The sequence below is a fragment of the Rhinolophus hipposideros genome (genome assembly GCF_964194185.1).
Source record: "Rhinolophus hipposideros genome assembly, chromosome: 5".
NCBI lineage: Eukaryota > Metazoa > Chordata > Mammalia > Chiroptera > Rhinolophidae > Rhinolophus > Rhinolophus hipposideros.
Window position 1 is genome coordinate 67,607,019 of NC_138051.1, and position 18,677 is coordinate 67,625,695.

The 18,677-nt window shown below is 40.7% G+C and overlaps 1 protein-coding gene across 2 annotated transcripts in view; it reads right to left on the minus strand.

Moving 5' to 3' along the window:
- The window catches only part of RTN1 (reticulon 1), a 173,688-nt gene extending 156,701 nt beyond the window's left edge, over positions 1-16,987 (minus strand). Inside the window, exon 1 of one of the 2 annotated variants that reach the window (XM_081049746.1) lies at positions 16,564-16,987. In XM_081049746.1, coding sequence (XP_080905872.1) covers positions 16,564-16,804 — 241 coding nt within the window. In that variant the 5' untranslated portion in view covers positions 16,805-16,987. Of the gene's footprint in view, positions 1-15,787; positions 15,990-16,563 lie in introns of those variants that run through there. The other variant, XM_081049745.1, reaches the window with a different exon arrangement.
- Positions 16,988-18,677: the final 1,690 nt, after the last annotated feature.

The window sequence follows — 18,677 nt, forward strand, 5'->3', positions numbered from 1 at the left end:
CTCAACCCATCTTGTTCTCTACTGCCATAGTATTGGCTTTCCCATGTCTTATGGGACTGGTACAGAAGCCTCTTAACTCACCTTCCAACCCTCACCATGCTCCCACCACCACCTTCCACACTGGCGGAGTGCTTTCTTAACACAAATTTGAAGGAGCATCTATCTCACTGGGAAAAAACAACCTCAAGTGAGTCTTTTTTAAAATTTTTATATTGGGGAACAGTGTGTTTCTCCAGGGCCCATCAGCTCCAAGTTGTTGTCCTTCAATCTAGTTGTGAAGGGCGCAGCTCAGCTCCAAGTCCTGTCGCCGTTTTCAATCTTTAGTTGCAGGGGGCACAACCCACTATCCCATGTGGGAATTGAACCGGCAACCTTGTTGTTCAGAGCTCGCACTCTAACCAACTGAGCTATCTGGCTGCCCCTCGAATGACTATTGTCAACAGAGAGTAAAATCTAAAGTTCTTAGTACGCCATCCAAAAGCTTAAAGTTTTTCACAGTCCAGTCTCTACCCACCATTCCATTGTCCCTTCCCTTTCCCCAGGAGGATCCAAACACACATAGAACCGCTTGTCATCCCATTAAGTCAGCTTTACAATTCTATTCATTTGTATTCACTGTACCCTCTCCCTGGAAGATTCTCTCCCACAATTTTCCAGCACAGATATTTTTCAAGGCTCAGAAAAAGAAGCTGTTTCAGGTAGCTACCACGAACAATTCTATGGAGGACATGCTACAGGAGAAAAGAAATGTTCTGGCATCACACATACCTGCACTATAGTAGACTAGGAACAGCAGCAGTTGGAACTATAAAGACATAGTTGATTAAGGCTATATATGTATTAAATATCTGAACTTGGAACAATTACAAAAAAAATACAAGAATTCTCTATAATAACAGTCTGTAAGACACCAACCAGGGATGGGTTATTGTGGGCCATGAACCACGTTGGGATATAAGAGGTCAGTAATGCTGCAGAATGAGGATGATGGAAGAAAAGAACCAAGACCATAACCGTAACATCTCCCCTCGCCCCTCCTGGCTACAGTTTCACTTGTGCTTTTGTGAGGAAGCAGAAGCAGAATGGTCCAAAGGATGAATCCTGGTCTAATTTTGCTTCTCTTCCTTCTCATTTTTCACCCCTTGGAGATCCACTCACCAATCTGAGCATTCTTTCCACTGCATTCTTCTCATCTCAGCACCCATCTCTATGAGTTGGTGCACACACATGCAAGTGTACTCACACACGCATGTGCACGTCCATGCACACTCATATGCTACCTTGTTCCTGAGGCTCTTCGTACTTACCCCAGATCACCCACCCAGACACCTTTCTGCCTAGTATCTCAAATATTTCCAACTAAATAAACATAATGGAAAAACAAGAGTAAGTATGTATGCCAAGGCCTGTGGATGTAGCCTGAATATATGAAGCGGGAAGTTTATGTAAATCTCACCTTTGAAAACTGCATGTGAACTCACTCCTTAATGTATCCACTTATTTTGTAGTTTGTTTTTCTTTTTAAGTGTTTTAAAAGGCTTACTACTGGAAAAAATTGACTTTGTCTAGGATGGCTTTGAGTGCCCTTGGTACTTATCCAGGTGTCTCCATCCCTGTTCAAGATTCACAGTCTGTCCAATTCTGAAAGCCATATGAATTCTCAGAGAAGCAGTCACTTCGAGGAGACTGAGTTTGCTTATGAACCAGGAATGATCTAGAGGCTTAAAGGCAAAAGCAAATAAAGGGCTCTTTACCTCTTTGTCACTGTTTCAGAAATCTAGACTCTGAGAGGCAAAAACAACAATAACAAAGGATTCCTTTTCGAAAAAGCACGAAGGAAGAAATATGGTTTTCAGCAGTGCTGTTCTCTTCTGAATTGTCTTCCTCAGGCTTTACCTTGCTAATTTCTCATCCTTTAAAACTCAGTTCCAGAACCACTTCCAACAAAAAGCTTTTTCTAACCTTCCCTTCTGTTAAGAGGCTTAAATATTTTTGTCTACCAATAGTATTTTAAGGAACATAATGATTCATCCATGTTTCCATTTTATTAATCAAAGAGATCTTTTCTGAGCATGCCAGAAAAATAAGAAGCAGAAAATATTTTTAAGTATTTAAATTCCTTGCTAACATAGATTATTGATGTTTTGGTTTGCTCACATGGTCTAAGACAAGTTTTAGCTAAAGGTGTAAAGTCCCAATATTAAAAATGTATCTGTCATTTCAAAGTCATTCACAGGATTTAGAGCATAATGATTCCCTGCTTTTATTGTAAAATCAAGGAATAAAAAGAATATTTGAAGGAATCTAGTTCAACTTCCCACTTGAAAAATAAGCTTCCTTTTAAACATCCCTGATAAGTAATCACACAGTCTCTGCCTGAACACATCTAGAGATGGAGAAGGTCCACCTTCATGCTATATTCATTTTTGAGCAGCTCTGACTCCTGAACCCACAGACTTTTCCTGCCACATGAAGAGATAGCAACATACATAGGCAGGACCGAGTAGCGATGGAGGAAACTGGCACAGATTGCCCAACCCAGCAGTCAGAAAGTGGGCCCAGGGCCTGAATTCATTTGCAAATCTCATAGGAAGACTTTGAGCCAGGCCATCTTTGCTGGGGCACCTGAAATAATTTTTTCACCAAGCCCAAACCTGCTGTTAAGCCCTATTTCTTTGCAGCCTCTTCCATCTTAAGTAAATGCTTAGATTTCAAAAGGCTAGAATTGAATTCAAAAGACTGTTATGTCTTGTTTTCCACAAACTAATGAAAGATTAATTCGCCATATCATTCCTATTATCAATGGAAAATGAAGCTCTAACTTGTAATGGTGGCACCTCCATACATCATCTCCTTTGTGAAGGCAGAGCTGCCAGGTGAGCTGCCAGGTGCTAAGTAGGAGGCGCTGCTGATGGCAATTGTGTCAAACTAATCTCAAACAAACTACTGCATTTTATTATGTAAATTCTCAGGATAATTGTTCGCCTTATCAAGGACATCCATCCAATTAATTTTTTTAAATGTTAACAGAATTCATTTAGCACCAGACAGTTTCAATCATAACTGTCAAGGTTTGCTTTTATTTTTTAAGTTAGTACTCTAGAGTTTTTTAAAAATTTTGAAGGGATTTAACATATTAAATTTTTTTGCTGATTATAACTTATAACTGATATAAATAGGAACAAGAATTTATATTGTAATTGACTTAACTTGATCACATGAGCTATACATAAAAGATCTAAATCCTATTCCCAAAAATCATTGATTCACAGAATCAATGACTTTGAAAGCTTATAAAAATGTGTTAGGATCCCAAGATGGTATTAAGATCTTTTTATGTGTCAAACAAAAAAAAATAAACCACCAAATGATGAAATTCTGATACTGATATATTTGACCCTCTGGAGGGATTATGGAGACTATTAGAGACAAAACACCTACCTCAAGGAACTTTCCATCTAGAAAACGAAAATAAATTTTAGTGCACTTGATATGATATAACCAAGTATATGTACCAAAAATCATCACTGATGAAAGGACAGGAAGGACCCCAAATCTTTACCTGCCCATTTCAACAGGCCCATGAGAAGAATGTGATTTAAATAAACATTCCTGAAAATGCACCTGTGCTTCCCGCTAGGACTTGACCTGCAACATCTGGCCCCCCATCCTGAATAATCTCGCGGGATCTCGCTGGATGACTCCTTTCCACGTCTAATTTGTGGCGTTGGCTGGAAGCAAATAAACAGAACTATGCAAATGAGTTGTCACCACTACTCAGATCAACCAAACCATAGCGCAAGTCCTCTGCTACCTATTCAAATAGGCCATGGGATCCAAAAGCTATACAAAGAAGGCACACAAAGTGATGATCACAGTACAGGCCCACCTAGCCCTAGGTGCTAAATAAATGTTAACTTCTTTCACTTTGATTTATATCCTCTTTTCCTTAACTACCCTCATTCCCCTATCAAGGTATAGCATACAGTTTTATACTTGAACTTGGTAAAAGAAAAACCAATTCGTTCCCTGATACTGCTATCCAAACCATTGCATTTGTGAATCTCACTGCTAGTTGTGCAGAGGAGAAAAGTTTACAAATAATCCCTTATATCTGAGGGAAAACCCTGAGCTACATTCTTCTTCATTTAGATAAAATTAATGTGAGTCCTTTGGAAAAATCCCCAGACAAAGGAAGGAACATTTCAGCCCACAGGCCCAACTCAGCCCACTGCTTGATTTCATTCAGCCTGGGGGTGCGATAGTTCTGGGAAGCCCCATACAGGACAACACAGAGAGCAGCTCCCCCTCCTAGGGGAGCTAAGCAATTGTAAAGACATGAATTACATTTTCAGAGGGAAGTAAAGCTAAGAACACTGGTGTCACTCACTCGAGATTCCAGAGTTTAGGAAACCTTTGTTATCTACTTCTCTTTTCTTCTTTTTTACAAATCCATTCATATATATACACATATTTCTTTTGCTTCCTCAAAGGGCCTCCCTCCCTCTATGTACTTCTCCTTAACTCTCCCTTTTCCATGTCTTCCTCTACCTCCCCCTTTTGTCTATTTGTGTCTATTCCTGGGGTCAAGCTCTCTCCCTCCATCGCCATCCCTGCCTGTCCCTGTTGTCCCCTCTCTTCTCCACCTTCACCTCTCCGCCTTGTGTCTCTTTTCCTCTCTCTGCAAGATAAGGCTGAATTCCATGTCCTGATTTTGTTGTAAGAGCTTTATTTTTCCTTATGGTATAATTCAATGGCAGAAAAGCAGTGTGGTGCAATAGAGAACGCCTGACACTTGAAGAGTCCGAAATGTGGCTTTGGCCTTGCTCAAAGTCTGCATTTGTAAAATGAGGATCATTCGATAAACAACGTCAGGCCTCATCCATTCTAAGGAACTTAATGAAGATTAGTGATTATTATGCCAACAAATAAAATGGATAGGGAATTAATAACAATAAGAATAGCAAACATTTACATAGTCCTTACTATGTGTCAAGCATTATAAATATTAGTTCACAAATCCTCAAACCGTGGTGTGAGGTTGATACTAAGACTTGAGCAAAGAAGGTGAAATTGTGTTTTCTCTTGCAAACATTTCTTTTATTATTGTTTTTACAATTTAAAAACAAAGCTGTGGAGTTGAACATTTCCATTTCACTAAGAAAATCAATGAAATTAAGTTCTATTTTACTTATACATAGTCATCTGCTGATTTTCTTAGGAAGGGCGGGATGGGGCCATTCATGGAAAAAGTTCTAGGCTCTTGGGATCCATTTACATAACAACTTTCCCTTTTAGGAACTGAAAATTATGTTTCACAAGATTCATAATAATGTTATTATACAATAGAGTATATCAATATCAATTCAATATTCAAAAGACATTTTCACATGAATGATCACAATGGAAACATAATCATTACTATATCCTAAGTGATATAGTTAAAGGTTGACCTTGATGTCCCCTATCTGGCAGAATGGCAGGGTTTTTATGTTGTTAATCAATTGATAAAGATTCCTTTTAGGAACCAATGCTTCTGGGAGTTATTACAGTGGTTTAATACGTACAAACACAGAGCAGATTACTACACTTAAGAAAAAAGATAACACAAATGACCTTGATGACCCACCACAAATAGTTCCCTACTCCTAACATACATACATTCACCTTCAAGACAGGATATTTCTGGGGTTCATTTCTCTAGAAAGTACATTACCTCTCTTTTTAAAAATGGTTTTAATCCCTCCATATTAGTCATAGAAATGAAATCAATTCTTACCTCTGAGACTTTTGATATACAAACATCCAAATTACAAACAGGAACTGCTTGGCCCTTAAAAGATTGCACAATTTCTAGGAAACAATACTAGGTATTTATTCCTTCTCACACTTTTGGTAAAATAAAATAAAAACACTTCTCTAATGCCATGGATTCAACTAAAAAAAATAAAGCTCACACAAGTTCAATTCTGGTAATGTAAACATGCTGGGTTGCAAATTACCCTTGTATTATCAATAATAAAAGGTTTGCTAGCAAATTAATAGTATAAGTAGGGGCAACTCCAAAATTTCTATATATAAATGCGCTCAGGGACTACCATTTGGTTGGAATGGAAGACAGCTGACTTATTTTGAAGCTGAATTTGTACAGGATGTACTCTGTTTTTACTTTGATGTGTCCATACATAAATTAAAGTGGTACAATTTTTTTAAAAAAAATACAGTAGGCATTCTTTACATAAACTTGAGAAAACATTAATTGTTCACATCAGAGAATATTTCTTATTTAGTTGTTTATTTCCTTATTTATGGTGTCTTTAGGTAGCTGATGGGAGATTATTAGAGGGAGAATTAATATCTTCCCCACCCCTAGCATCTGTTCATAACAGTAAATGGATATTGCCTAAAGTAACAACTGGTTCCAAAAATTTTAGCAACGACTTAAGTGTACTCAGAAGCATACAGTGCAAGAGCTGAGACTGGAATCCAGAATGGCGCTCCAAGTCTGTGCTCTTTCTCCCACGTCACCATAGCCAGTTTGGAAAGAGTATGGCTCAGTAACTGTTTGAGAGCCACAAATTCAGTTAAGTATATTTTTAAAACTAACAAAATGGCATTTATGGAATGCAGCCTTTTCCTTAATTCAGACTGTTCTTCCTCAGAGTCTGACTATGTTGTTATTTTACTGCATCTATTTTTATATTTCGGTTATATATTTAAGTGTCACCTACTCAACTACATATCTTATGTATGTGTGTGTATGCAAACACACACAAAGGAAGTGCTAAACAAATGTTTGTTGAATAAATGGATGATTCGGTGAGATTTTATTGAACCATAAAATTTTTGTCCCTCTGTAAACAGTGATCTATATCACAGTATCTGGATTATTGATTTGTAAATTATTTAATCCTTGTATCCATAAGAGCCTCTGGAAAACCCCAGAATTTGTATGCCAAATGGTGTTTGTAAGTGCACTTTCCTAGGCAGACATTCCAAAGCTTTCATCAGATTCTCTAATAGGAGTCTATGATCCTGAAAAGATTTTTAAAAAATTACTAGTCTAAGGAATTCTCTCTATTATATGCCCTATGTCATATAAATGATTGGCCAAACTATGCTTACATAACTCCTGTGACAAGAAACTCACCACCATATAAGGTAGTTCAGTCTATCTACTTTCATATTTTACAGCTTCATGTCTGATTGACCACAGCTCCATCCTCCAGAGTCCCTATGCCACTTGACAGCCCTTCATGTATTTTTGGACAGCTGTCATAACCCATCCTATTTTCTCTTGTGTAGGCTTAAATCCTCAGTTCTTTCAACCACAGTCAAGGTTTCCGCTACCATCTCCACACCGCAGCTCTCAGTGCACTCAGGACTCTGCTCAACCCCACTGTGCTGACCCTCCGAGAGCCAAGCACGACTCTGGGCATCTGCAGAGTCTAACAGTTTATCACCTCGAGGCAGCTGGTGAATCTCACTGACTCAGAGTTAACTTATGGTTAATTAAAACTCCTATATCTTTTACTTTATATGTTTTGCAGTTTCACCATGACCCGCCCATTCTGTTCATGCAGTTCATTTGAGGATCCCATTACAAGATTTTACAACTATCCCCGTTAAATTTCCACTCTTTAAATGTAGCTGTTTCTCTCAGCTGCGGCTTCTATGGATCCTCAAGTCCTATCATTCCAAATTTTAGCTACATCCCCTCACACAGCTTCTCTCTCTCACTTTAGTTCAGATAGGTCTTCATATAGGTTAATGCCTTATAAATATGCAACCTTTACTACGCAGCCTTTTTATATTTATGTGATATAATATCCAAAGTTTTTAGCTGTATTTAGCAAGAAAGAGGGGTATGGAAAAGTATGTCTACTCTGTCTTTCCAGAACTGTTAGTCAATTTATGAAAGATTTAACCTATAGTTATAAGACTAGTCTGCAGATGCCTATAAGCCCATAGGGCCAGTTACATAATCCCTGCAGACGAGTCTTATAACTATAAGGGGTGCAGGGACTGGCTTTTGCTGCAATACCTTGTCTATGAGAGAGGCAGTCTCATCCAGACTGACTCCCATACGTACCTGGGGCAGCTTCGTACATTTATTGCCCTTCCACTGAGCAGGAGAATCAGGATAGACCCTATCTGCTGTCCTCCCTCCCTCCAGCTTGCCCCTGGGCACACCTCAGCCCTGTTCCAATCACAGATCACTCCTCAGAACATGAGGCATGGAACTGATCACCCCTCCAACTGGACTCCTTCTAGCCAAAAATGTCTTCCAATGTGGATTGCCAGAACTGAATTCTCCCCACTCCCATTCTTCTTCTCTTGTCATTCCCCACTGATATTTGGCTGAGGTCCAGAGAAGCAAGAAAGCATTTTCTACTAAAGCACCTAAAGCTAAGGTAGCATGACTTTGTCTTGACCTTTGTTCTCTTAGACCTCTTTTGCATCAGACAGGGCCGACCGTGCTTCCTATTAACAGTACCTCACAAATATACAGTTATTTGCCATTTGCACACACCTCCTCCTGTCATTTCATTTCATCTTCCCAACAGCTCTGTCAGCTCTGTCTTCATATTTCATGTATGAAGAAACTGAGCCATAAAGCAGATCTGCCCACATTGACATGATGCTAGCCGCCAAAGCAAAGACTACATAACTGCTTTCTCAGTCAAGACTCATTCCAGACCATGATGGTATAATAATGGCTTGGCTTCCATGATGCTATAATAATGAGTAGTTACCATGTGATTGGCAAACACGCTACAAGACCTAGTCTTATAGGCATATACTTACGATGGAATGAGAGGCTCAGAGAGGTTAACTGACTTGCCTGATGCCATTTTGTACGAGGCAAGGAGCTCTTGCTCTGTTCTAGGCCCTTCCCATACTACAGAGTCTCTTTTTCAAAAACCTAATTTATTCTATGGAGTCTCTTCTGTCTGAATCTATTATCAACAATCCTGTTTTCATCTCCAAAATCTATTCCTTTATCTACCGGGCCAAGTGGAGATTTCCGTTCAAATGGCTTTTCGTCATTTCAAGTCCCGTATGACTAAAAATGAATTTGTTATCCTCATCTGTCTAACCAGTCCCCCCTCTATATTACCAACTATGTTATTGGGTCAGTCGTCTTTCAGCAAAATGTACAGATTTAAGGATCATTGTCCCCATTAAGTTCATTTTCTATGCCGCTGTTTGACTCATCTTCCTTAACACGTTATAATATTACTTCCCCCATATATAAACCTTCAAAGGTCTCTGAATCCATGAAAAATGAGTCTAGAGTCTCATGACTGGCTTTCAAGCCCTCAGAAGCTGCCTCTCCCTCCCCATCTGGGCAGCTTAAACCGGCCTAGTCTTGCTCATCTCCATGGCATCATCACCCATGTTTCTCCCCACACCAAAACTGCCTTTCTGCTCACTTCTGCTTATTCCTAATCTATCTACCCTCTAGGTGTAAAGTCACACTCCACCATCATCCAGAGACCAGGTACTCTGGAATTCATAAAATCATGAAATTCTTACAGGCTTATAGTTTGTACCATCACCCATCCAAGCACCAGGCTGGTCTCTAACTTGAGTAGTTTACTTTGTTTTGTGTGAGTTCCTCACACCTCCCATCTAGACAGTAAGCTAAGAGGAAATGGGGTAGGGGATAGCTCATGCTTCTTGTTCTCCACAGCCCCTGGCAAAATGCCAAGCATAAGGCGGTGAGTTAGTACATCTGTGCTTCTTAAAGTTGTAAAATGCATTTGGCTGGCTTGTTTTCCCGGACTGAGGTCTGTGGATCATCTCATGGGATCTTGAAGCGAGCCGTTTCCAGACCACATTTTGAGAAGCCCTGATTTTTCAGGATCAGTTGAAAAATTCATGCCAACGTAGATTGACATTGGTTTTTATTCTTATACTCATCAATCAACTAGATCAGTAATAACTTGAATACACACAATTTTCTGTTGTCCAAGAGCTGTTTTTAAAAAGTGAGTGAAGATCTGCTACGTCTAAAACAAAATTCTGAAGGATGTGAGATATTCAATAAATTCCCCACATTCAGAAAGAAGAATTTGGTCTACGACTGGTTTTATAAGAATCTTATGCAATAGATAAATTCAAAAATTCATTTGTGGATTGGACATGGAAAATAGAATGCAGAACTATTTCAGCTAAAAATGTAATTCATTAGGCAACCGAGCAAACATGGTTTTACAATGAATAATCTGAATAAATATACAGATAATGAGGCAGAGGTCTAAGGAGAGATTCACATGATGCTTTTTTATGGAATTATTTAATGAATTCCCAAAACATTTTAGAATATGTGGAATATTTATGAAATTAGATACAACAGAAAAAAAATTAAAATGATAGTTCTGGAAAAAGAATAAGTAAAAGAGATGCTTGCAGATATCATGTTTCACATTTAGGTTAATAACCCAAAAGTGGATAAAATTGTATAGTTCATAAGAAGCAAGTATGTTACATTATGGCATTTTTCTCCACAATGGAGACCTAGAAAAGAATTTAAAGACAGCCACAATTTTGTGGAGAGCGCATTTTAGGTAGTCAGTGTGAAGCTAACTGGTTTTTGTGATGTACACTATTTCTGGTTCCATTAGCATGCTGTTCACTTTTGAGAAATTATGCCCATGTTAACGAGCACAATGTAAAGTTAGGGGTATTGTGTTCTTTTAGAGAAGTATTACTAACGCCTTTCTTTCTAAGTTCCCTCCAATAAAAAGCAACTTTGCTTGTAAGAATATCAGTAACTGGGAAGTAATCTACCTCTTTTCTAGGCAATTCTCCTTCGGTATGTAGAAATGGATTGACCCACCAGTCCCAATTCCGCCCTGTGAAATCACCTAGGTCAAATCTTCTTTCTTTGCTTAATAAGAGTTTTTCTAGTACTTGAATTTAACTTTCAGATCTCCTTTCATTCTTCTTTTCTTCTCACTAAAGATTCTTAACTCCTCAACCATTTCTCAAATGGCATTTTCTCTGCAGCCTCACCAATCTATTCATCCTTCTCTCACCATTTTATAGCTCACTGACGTCTCACAAAGCCTGGCACCTACTGTTTCGTACAAGATTCCAAATTTGGCCTGCCTAGAACAGAATCTAGGGAAACTATTACCTCATATAATGTGTACCCAAAGCTTTCTATTGATGCAACCTTAAATTACGTAAGGTATTTTAGTAATTTCACCATACCACTAGCTCATATTTAGTTAATTACAATCCTCAAAGTTCCCATCCCCCACAGTGAACTATTTCAGTTGCATCTCCTACGTTCTGTACATATTAAATAGTTTGCAGAACCTATAGCCAAGACTGTAACTTTAGAGGCAACTGTTCTTCCCTCCCCTCTAAAAACCCCTAGCTTTTAAGCCCAGACCCATCTGTTCTTTCCTAAAGATAGCAGCACCTCGTTCACTGTCACTCTCCCATCTCTGTCATGGTTCTTGTGATTTTAATAGTCGTACAGGTGATTATTTCACTCTGGCCTTGCTGCCATCTTTTGGAGTCCGCTCCTCCGCTGACCTTGTCTTCCACTCCATCTCAGTCTCCCACTCTCCTCAATAACTATATCCCCTCTTTAATCTCTGTCTCAAACACTCACTCCTTCACTTCCCTCTATAATTCAGTCCAGTTTTCTTTTCCTTTTTTTAATGTCACTACTTTGAATAAAACCCTTTATTTCTTCATATTGCTTTCAGATTCAGGACGAAAACCTTTATCCTGATCTATAAGGCTCTTTATGGTCTGACCCACCTTTTTTTCCAGGCTCTATCTCAATTTCTCTCTCTCTCTCTCTCTCTCTCTCTCTCTCTCTCTCTCTCTCTCTCTCTCTGTTTCAGGCGTACAGAACAACCTAGTGATCAGACATTTACATAACTCACAAAGTGATAACCCCACAAGTCTACTACCTACCTGACAGTATAAAGTTACTAGAACATTATTGACTACATTACCCATACTGTACTACACATCCCCGTGACCATTTTTTAAAAATTATAGGTGACATTCAATATTATTTTATATTTGTTTCAGGTGTACAGCGTAATGGTGAGATATTCATATAATTTATGAAGTGATTCCCCCAACAAGTCTACAATACTGTTGTAGTCCCTTTTTCAAAGCTCCCTTAGTCACCCCTGGAATAATTTACTTCCACTTTAAAATAAAAGCAAAATGAACTAATCCAAAGATCTCTGAGTAATATTCAGCCAGTTATTTCTATGAAGATGACAGAATCAGACAGATGTGCAGATAGATAGATAGATAGATAGATAGATAGATAGATAGATAGATAGATAATCGGTTTGATTTTCCCCCAGCTATGTTGTTTCAGCAATCTGTGCTCCTATTTATTTATCCTGTGTTGCTTAGACCTTAGAAAACTAAATCCTACCCTTGTGCCCATGTGGTTAGATTATTATAATGCCCTTTTAGTCTAGCTTCCAGCGATGACTTGAGAATGAAGAAAATAAAAAATGACACAAAAGGAACTATTTAAACTAAATACAAATGTGAAACAAAGAGGCTCACGTGTTCTAGGAAACCACAACCTCTGTTGGGCATGGCTCCTTACACAAAGGAGGCATTCAATACATGTTTACTAAATTGAATTGAACAACAATGGTTTATCACTTTACAGACAATAGAAACTTTCCATAATCTGTGCTATCCAGGATAGACAGATGAGCAAGATAACCCACAACTCTTCTCCAAACCCTCAAAATCAGAAGTACATGCACAGTCTAAAACAGAGAAGGGGGCAGGGAGGCCTATGGTATATTTGAGGAGCAATGAGCAGGACGGGTTTCCTGGAACAGAGAGCTCATGAAAAGAAAGTTACGCCGAAAACTTGGATAAAATTTATTTATCCATGTATTTTGAGGCTATGTGTTTTTGAATTTTAGTTTAAAGTAATTTCAATTCCCTATATGAAAGGACATATACCATACTTACTGCCAGAAATGTTGTTGATTGTAACCAGAGGCTACGTCCAGAGAAATAAATTGCAACAGAAACTCTTTTATTCTTCTTCTACATTCTGTAAAATATTGTAAAAGCAAGTATAGTGTTCCCTCCCATTTCAACAGAACTGTTGCTTTTTTAAAAGATGAAAGAAAACAGAAGACGGAAATTTACACCTTCTGAAGAGGATTACTGGGAATGACGCCAAATAAAAAAGTGGATGTGTATCTACTAAACACATCTATAAGTCAAGACAGTCAATCTAGCCTCCATATGGATTTTAGAGGATGACTGGTAATGTGTATCATATAATTTATGATATAAAACAAAATAAACTTGGATATATAATCATTCCAAAAGTTATTTAAATAATGATATATAAGAGTAGTGGTTTTTTTTCCAATAGAGTGTCTACCACATTCAATATTTGAAAAATGTAAATGTATGAGCACTGTGGTCCAAGTAAGGTAAATAGGGAAAAAAATCTCTCTTTTTTCTTTTTTATCCATCATCTACAAATTGAAGTCAAATTATCTAAAAGTCAGTATTTCTGAAGCAAATCATACTGGACTAATTTCTCCAGATCATTCACCATTCTGTTCTTCATTTTGCCTTCCATGCATGAAGCGGTCAATAAGTTTATTTCCAAAGCAGCCATTGAGTTTACTTCTTACCATTGCATTTTGTTCAAATGTTCTATTTTAAATCCCTCCTTAAACAAAGGGCCATTCTATCCTTGTGTTATTCTATGCTCCTTTTGAATAGTTTCCAGGAATAAAATAACTGATCATGAAAACAAAACAGTTGCTCCTAACATGCTTTGTATAAACTTACTAGATGATGGCACTGATTCATGATTAACAACTCTAACGTGTCGTAGCTTACACATGGTGTATTAAATATTTCCTTGGCAATAGACATAATTTAGCATGCCCAGTATAAATTTTAGATATGAAAAAATACAGCTTTAAAAGAAAGTGGTTTTTGCTAAGAACACTACCAAAAAAAGAACAGAAGCAATAAGGATACCTGAAAATACAGTACGGATGGAGTTTTGTAGTGCAGCTTTAATGATGTTTAAACATATATTCATTCGAAGACACTACTGAGAAATATTTTTAGAAATGTTTCTTTAGGAACTTTAATTACCACAAATGTACAAAATAAGTAACGGAATTTCTGTCCAGGGCATGATTGGAGGTGTTTTTCAGAAAAGAAAAGTTTTTAAAATATCAATATCTGTCTTACATTTTATAATCCCATCTAAAAAAAACTGAAATCTGTTTACAGTATATTATACTCAGAGTCTAAGTTACTTCTTAGTTACTGTGAGTCCCAAAGAGGATCATTCTTTTTTTAAAAGTAGAGCATGTGTTTAATAGGCTTCCTCTGATTTTGTCTCTGACAAACTTGAACATACACCTGCTGGCTTCGCGTATTGCAATAGAACTGCCAAAATAACAGACAAGGAAGCTGGCCCTGACTCTAGTTGGATATTTCAAGATCCAGTTATTTATTTAGATATCATTGCTGGCATCTGTGTGTCTTATAACATCCCATCCGATCTACCAAATAAGAAACATACAAATTTAAGTCATTAAACAATCAACAGCTATATGAGAAATTCCTTCAAGCAGAATAAACAAAAAAGTTTCTATATAAATATGCACAACATGTGCCCTTTCACCTTCATTCTCCTTATAATCATGTTTGATTTTATCACTGTACTTGCTGCCTAGAATAGAAAACCCCTAAGACAGTCAACAAAGTAAACTATTTCTGTAATAATAATAATGATGATGTTAAAAACTGCAAATGCCTACTTTGTGACGGTTGTTCTAAGCATTTTACTTATGGCAACTCATTTTAGTGGGTAATATGTTACTGAACACATAGCTCTTAGCTTCCTTTCCCTAGTTCACCTAACCCTAGTGACACTAATGGAAGGTAGGTAATGTCTATAAAGAAATAATTTTCTTTGATGACGGTGGATAAAGGTTCTGAATCATGAGCTATCCTCAATAAAGAATGGTAATGGTAAGCCAACACAAAAGGTACCTTCATTTGTCTGTTATCTTTTGCCACCTTATTTTGCAATTATAAAGAGTTTTTTTCCTTCTTCTTCACTTAGATGAAAAAGTTGAAAGACAGGCTAGGCAGCCATTCTTAGTCTTAAATCCTCTCCCCTTCCATATAACATATGACAAATGGGTTTTTCTTTTTCTCTTTTTTTTTCTTGTATATGTTCCCAGCTGTTTCTTTTCCCTTCACAATGTTAACATGTTTTATTCAACGCATTCCCCAAATCTCTTCTCAGCTCAACTCTGGTCCTAGAGCACAGTTAAAGCTACTTAAAACCACTCCACATGACCCTTAAGAGACGAGGTGGATTAAGAAAGGGGTTCCCCTAAATAAGCTGCCAAGAGCCGGAATGCCAATCCGGCTGCTTTTCCTGTCTTCTGGGAGCACCCACCACCCCAGGCTTTCAAAAGCTACATTTCCAAAACGATACACTCCCATTCCACCACAACAAAGCGTTGTTAGGGAACAACACAACACAGCACCCTCTACCCCACTCCCTGGAAACACAAAGATAACCAGGCCGGCAGACCCTCCCCAAAATATGCATCATGGATCCTTCGGCCAAGATGTCCAGATCCCCTGGGCCCCTCGGGGCACCAGCGCGCTCCGGCTTGAAAGCGGGGGAGTCAAGTGAAGGGAGGACGAACCCGGGCAATTTTAAAATTCCCCGGGCGGGTTCAGACTGCTGGTAAACTGTAGCTCATCCACTCACCACCACTCAAGTCCTTGATCATCACAGTCAGGCCGGCCACTCTAAGGGGTTCCAAGTTCCAATGCTCCCTGCCAGAGGGGGGCATCGGGCGGCTGGGAAGGAAAGGTTCTGGGGGGGGGGGGTGCCGCCACAACTCCCAACACACTCGCAACGTTGTTCCTCCAGAATTAGGCCCATACACCTCGGGATTTCTGTTTTCTGCGCGGGGAGAGGGGGAGTTGAGAGGGGAGGGGAACCCGGGAAACAGGGTGTGGCGATTCTAGGAGGGAAGCGGGGAGGGCGAGTTCCAGTCGCCTCCGCCCGGGACAGAGCCGGGACTAGCGGCGGCCGGCCTGCCCGTCGCTCGGTCAGCGTCCTCGTCACTCGCGCGCACGCTGAGTGCAAACGCCCCCCAAATCATCGCACGTGGCCAAGGGGGCCCTGCAGCCCCCAACCCCTTGGCAGAAGGAAGAAACTTGTACACGGGCGCGCCAGCGCCCGGATGCTGCGCTTTGCCTATGAGGGCCATTTCAAAAGCTGAAATAATGCTGATCATTAAATAAAAGGACCAATAGTATTTTGCTTTCTCCCCAGTCTTTGGAAAAATAAAATTCCTGTTTTCGATCAGTCGGCTAGTATTTACAGTCGCCCGTGGCGAAAGGGGTTGAGGGGCGGGGGAGGTGAGGCTGGCGCTCGCGGTACAGAGAGTGAGGAAGGTGCAGAGGCGGGCTGCGGGGACGGGGACCGGCGGGGGGACCCGGTCCCCGACGCCATTTGCGGGGTAGTGCCCGCCTTACCTGTGGATGCAGTTTCCATGGCAACGGGCGGCGGCCGGGCGGGGCCCGAGCCCAGTTCCCGCGGCGCCACTGCCCCGGCCCCGGCGCCCAACCCCTGGCCGGAGTCCCCCGCCGGCGGCGCCGGCTTGTCCCCTTTCGGCGTCATCGCTTCGTCCTCCCCCTCCCCCCGGTCCCCGAACCACTGGGACCCGGGGTTGGCCAGCGGCAGCAGCTCGTCTTGGGTAACCGGCGGCGCGGCCATGGCTGGCGGTCCCCGGGGGCGGCGACAACGGCTTGGCGGGTGCGGTGCGGTGGCCAAGCGGCGGGCGCTCCCTGCTGCTGTCCCCGCCGGGACTCCGGGCTTGGGGAGGCTGCGGTGTCCGCGCCGCCGCCGCCGCCGCTGCTGCAACTCCGGCCGAGCCGCCGCCTGCCGCTCCGGGCGCCTCGCTCCTCCCCCGCCCCTCCTCCTGCTCCCGCTCGCGGCCCCGCGCCGCCCGCGCTCCTCCTCCTACTCCAGGCGCCGCCGCCGCCTCGCGGCTCCCAAGCCCGGATTACGCAGGTGAAAAAGGCCTGCTCCGGCGCGGTCTCCTGGGAGCACGATAGCCCCAGGCAGGCCCCTCTTGGGGGATGTGCCAGATCCACCTGAGTCTTCCTCTCATTTGGGAGGAACCAAAGGAGAGGACGCGCAGGTAGAAGCAGCCCCCGCTGGAGCGTCACTGATAAGGCAAGCCGCCCGCCCGTCTCGTAAAGTTAAGCCTCGACTGGTGTCCTAGGACCAGAGGCCAAAAAAGGGAAGCTGGAGCCCTCAAGGCCACAGTTGTGTGGGTGACCAGTATCGGCTCTGGCGGGGACGTAGGTCTGCGCGGGGAGGGGTGGAGATGGGAGTTGGTGGCAGATGGTGACAAGGGATCTGCAACCCCGAGGTTAAATACTGCGTCCTTAAATTGTTTCCAGAACAGGGCTGAAAATAGTGGAGTACAGGAAAGAGCTATCAGAAGAGCTTTCGACAAAACCTCGTCAGCCCTCATCCCTACCTGCAGTGAGGGCACAGAGGATGTCACAAGCAGGACAAAAAGCAGCTATGTTTCTTTACAGAAACACTGAGTCCAAGCCATACAAATTATAAGCTGTCTGTGTTTATATTTATTTGTGCTGTTTCTTTTGAGAAGCTGGACATTCCAGGAAGATTGCTGCTTCTGCTCTTTCTTTTTTCCCCTTCACAGCTCCTCTCCCTGATAAGGTAGAAGATATTTGACAGATAAGCGAAACTCAGAGGAGAGAAGTGACTTGCCTTATAATGTAGTATTCCCATATGTAGACCCATATTTTCAAACAAGACTCATGCTTTATTGACTCCCAAGTTGTCTATAAAATAATGTGGTTGGGAAAACATGAGGTTCAGTCCAACACAGGGGGTGGCTTATCTGCTGCTCCTCTCTAGAAAAGGTGGGGCATGAGGTGACCTTCTGGGCGGCTTTGTGAGACCGCTAAGCCATCATAAGCACATTGAGGATTTCATACCTGTTGATTTTTTATATTCAAAAGCCGACTTCAGCACCATTCAGATGCTCCTCAAAAATGCTGAAACTTAAAAGCCTAAATTTTTCCCAGCCTTTGTTCTGCTAGTACATTAATATTCAAAAGATGTTCAGTGACAATAAATTAGATAAAATGTGATCACTTAATAGACATTAAATATGGTTACTAGTGCCAGATGTCTCTGAGAATCTAATGATCACCAAAATTTTATATTATTGATATCTTCAAAAATTATGATGGACATGTTCATTATCTTGTGGTAATAGCTTCACGGGTACATACATATGTCAAAACTCATCAAATTGTTCACTATAAGTATGTGCAATTTAATATATATCAATTTTATCTCAATAAAGCCATAAAAAACTACCCCCTCCAACAACCACCACCAAAAAATTCTTGGTTCTCATGAATCATCATGATTTTTTAAATCTTTCCATAGAAAAAAATGAGCATGTTTAAGAAATCTTTAAGATTCCACTGCTGTCTTTCCATGGGACTTAATCATGTTGGGTAATCAGGGGCACTTGTGAGATTTTTCAAATCAATTGTTTAGAACTCCCTAAAGTATTAGAAATACCAGACAGAAATTTCTC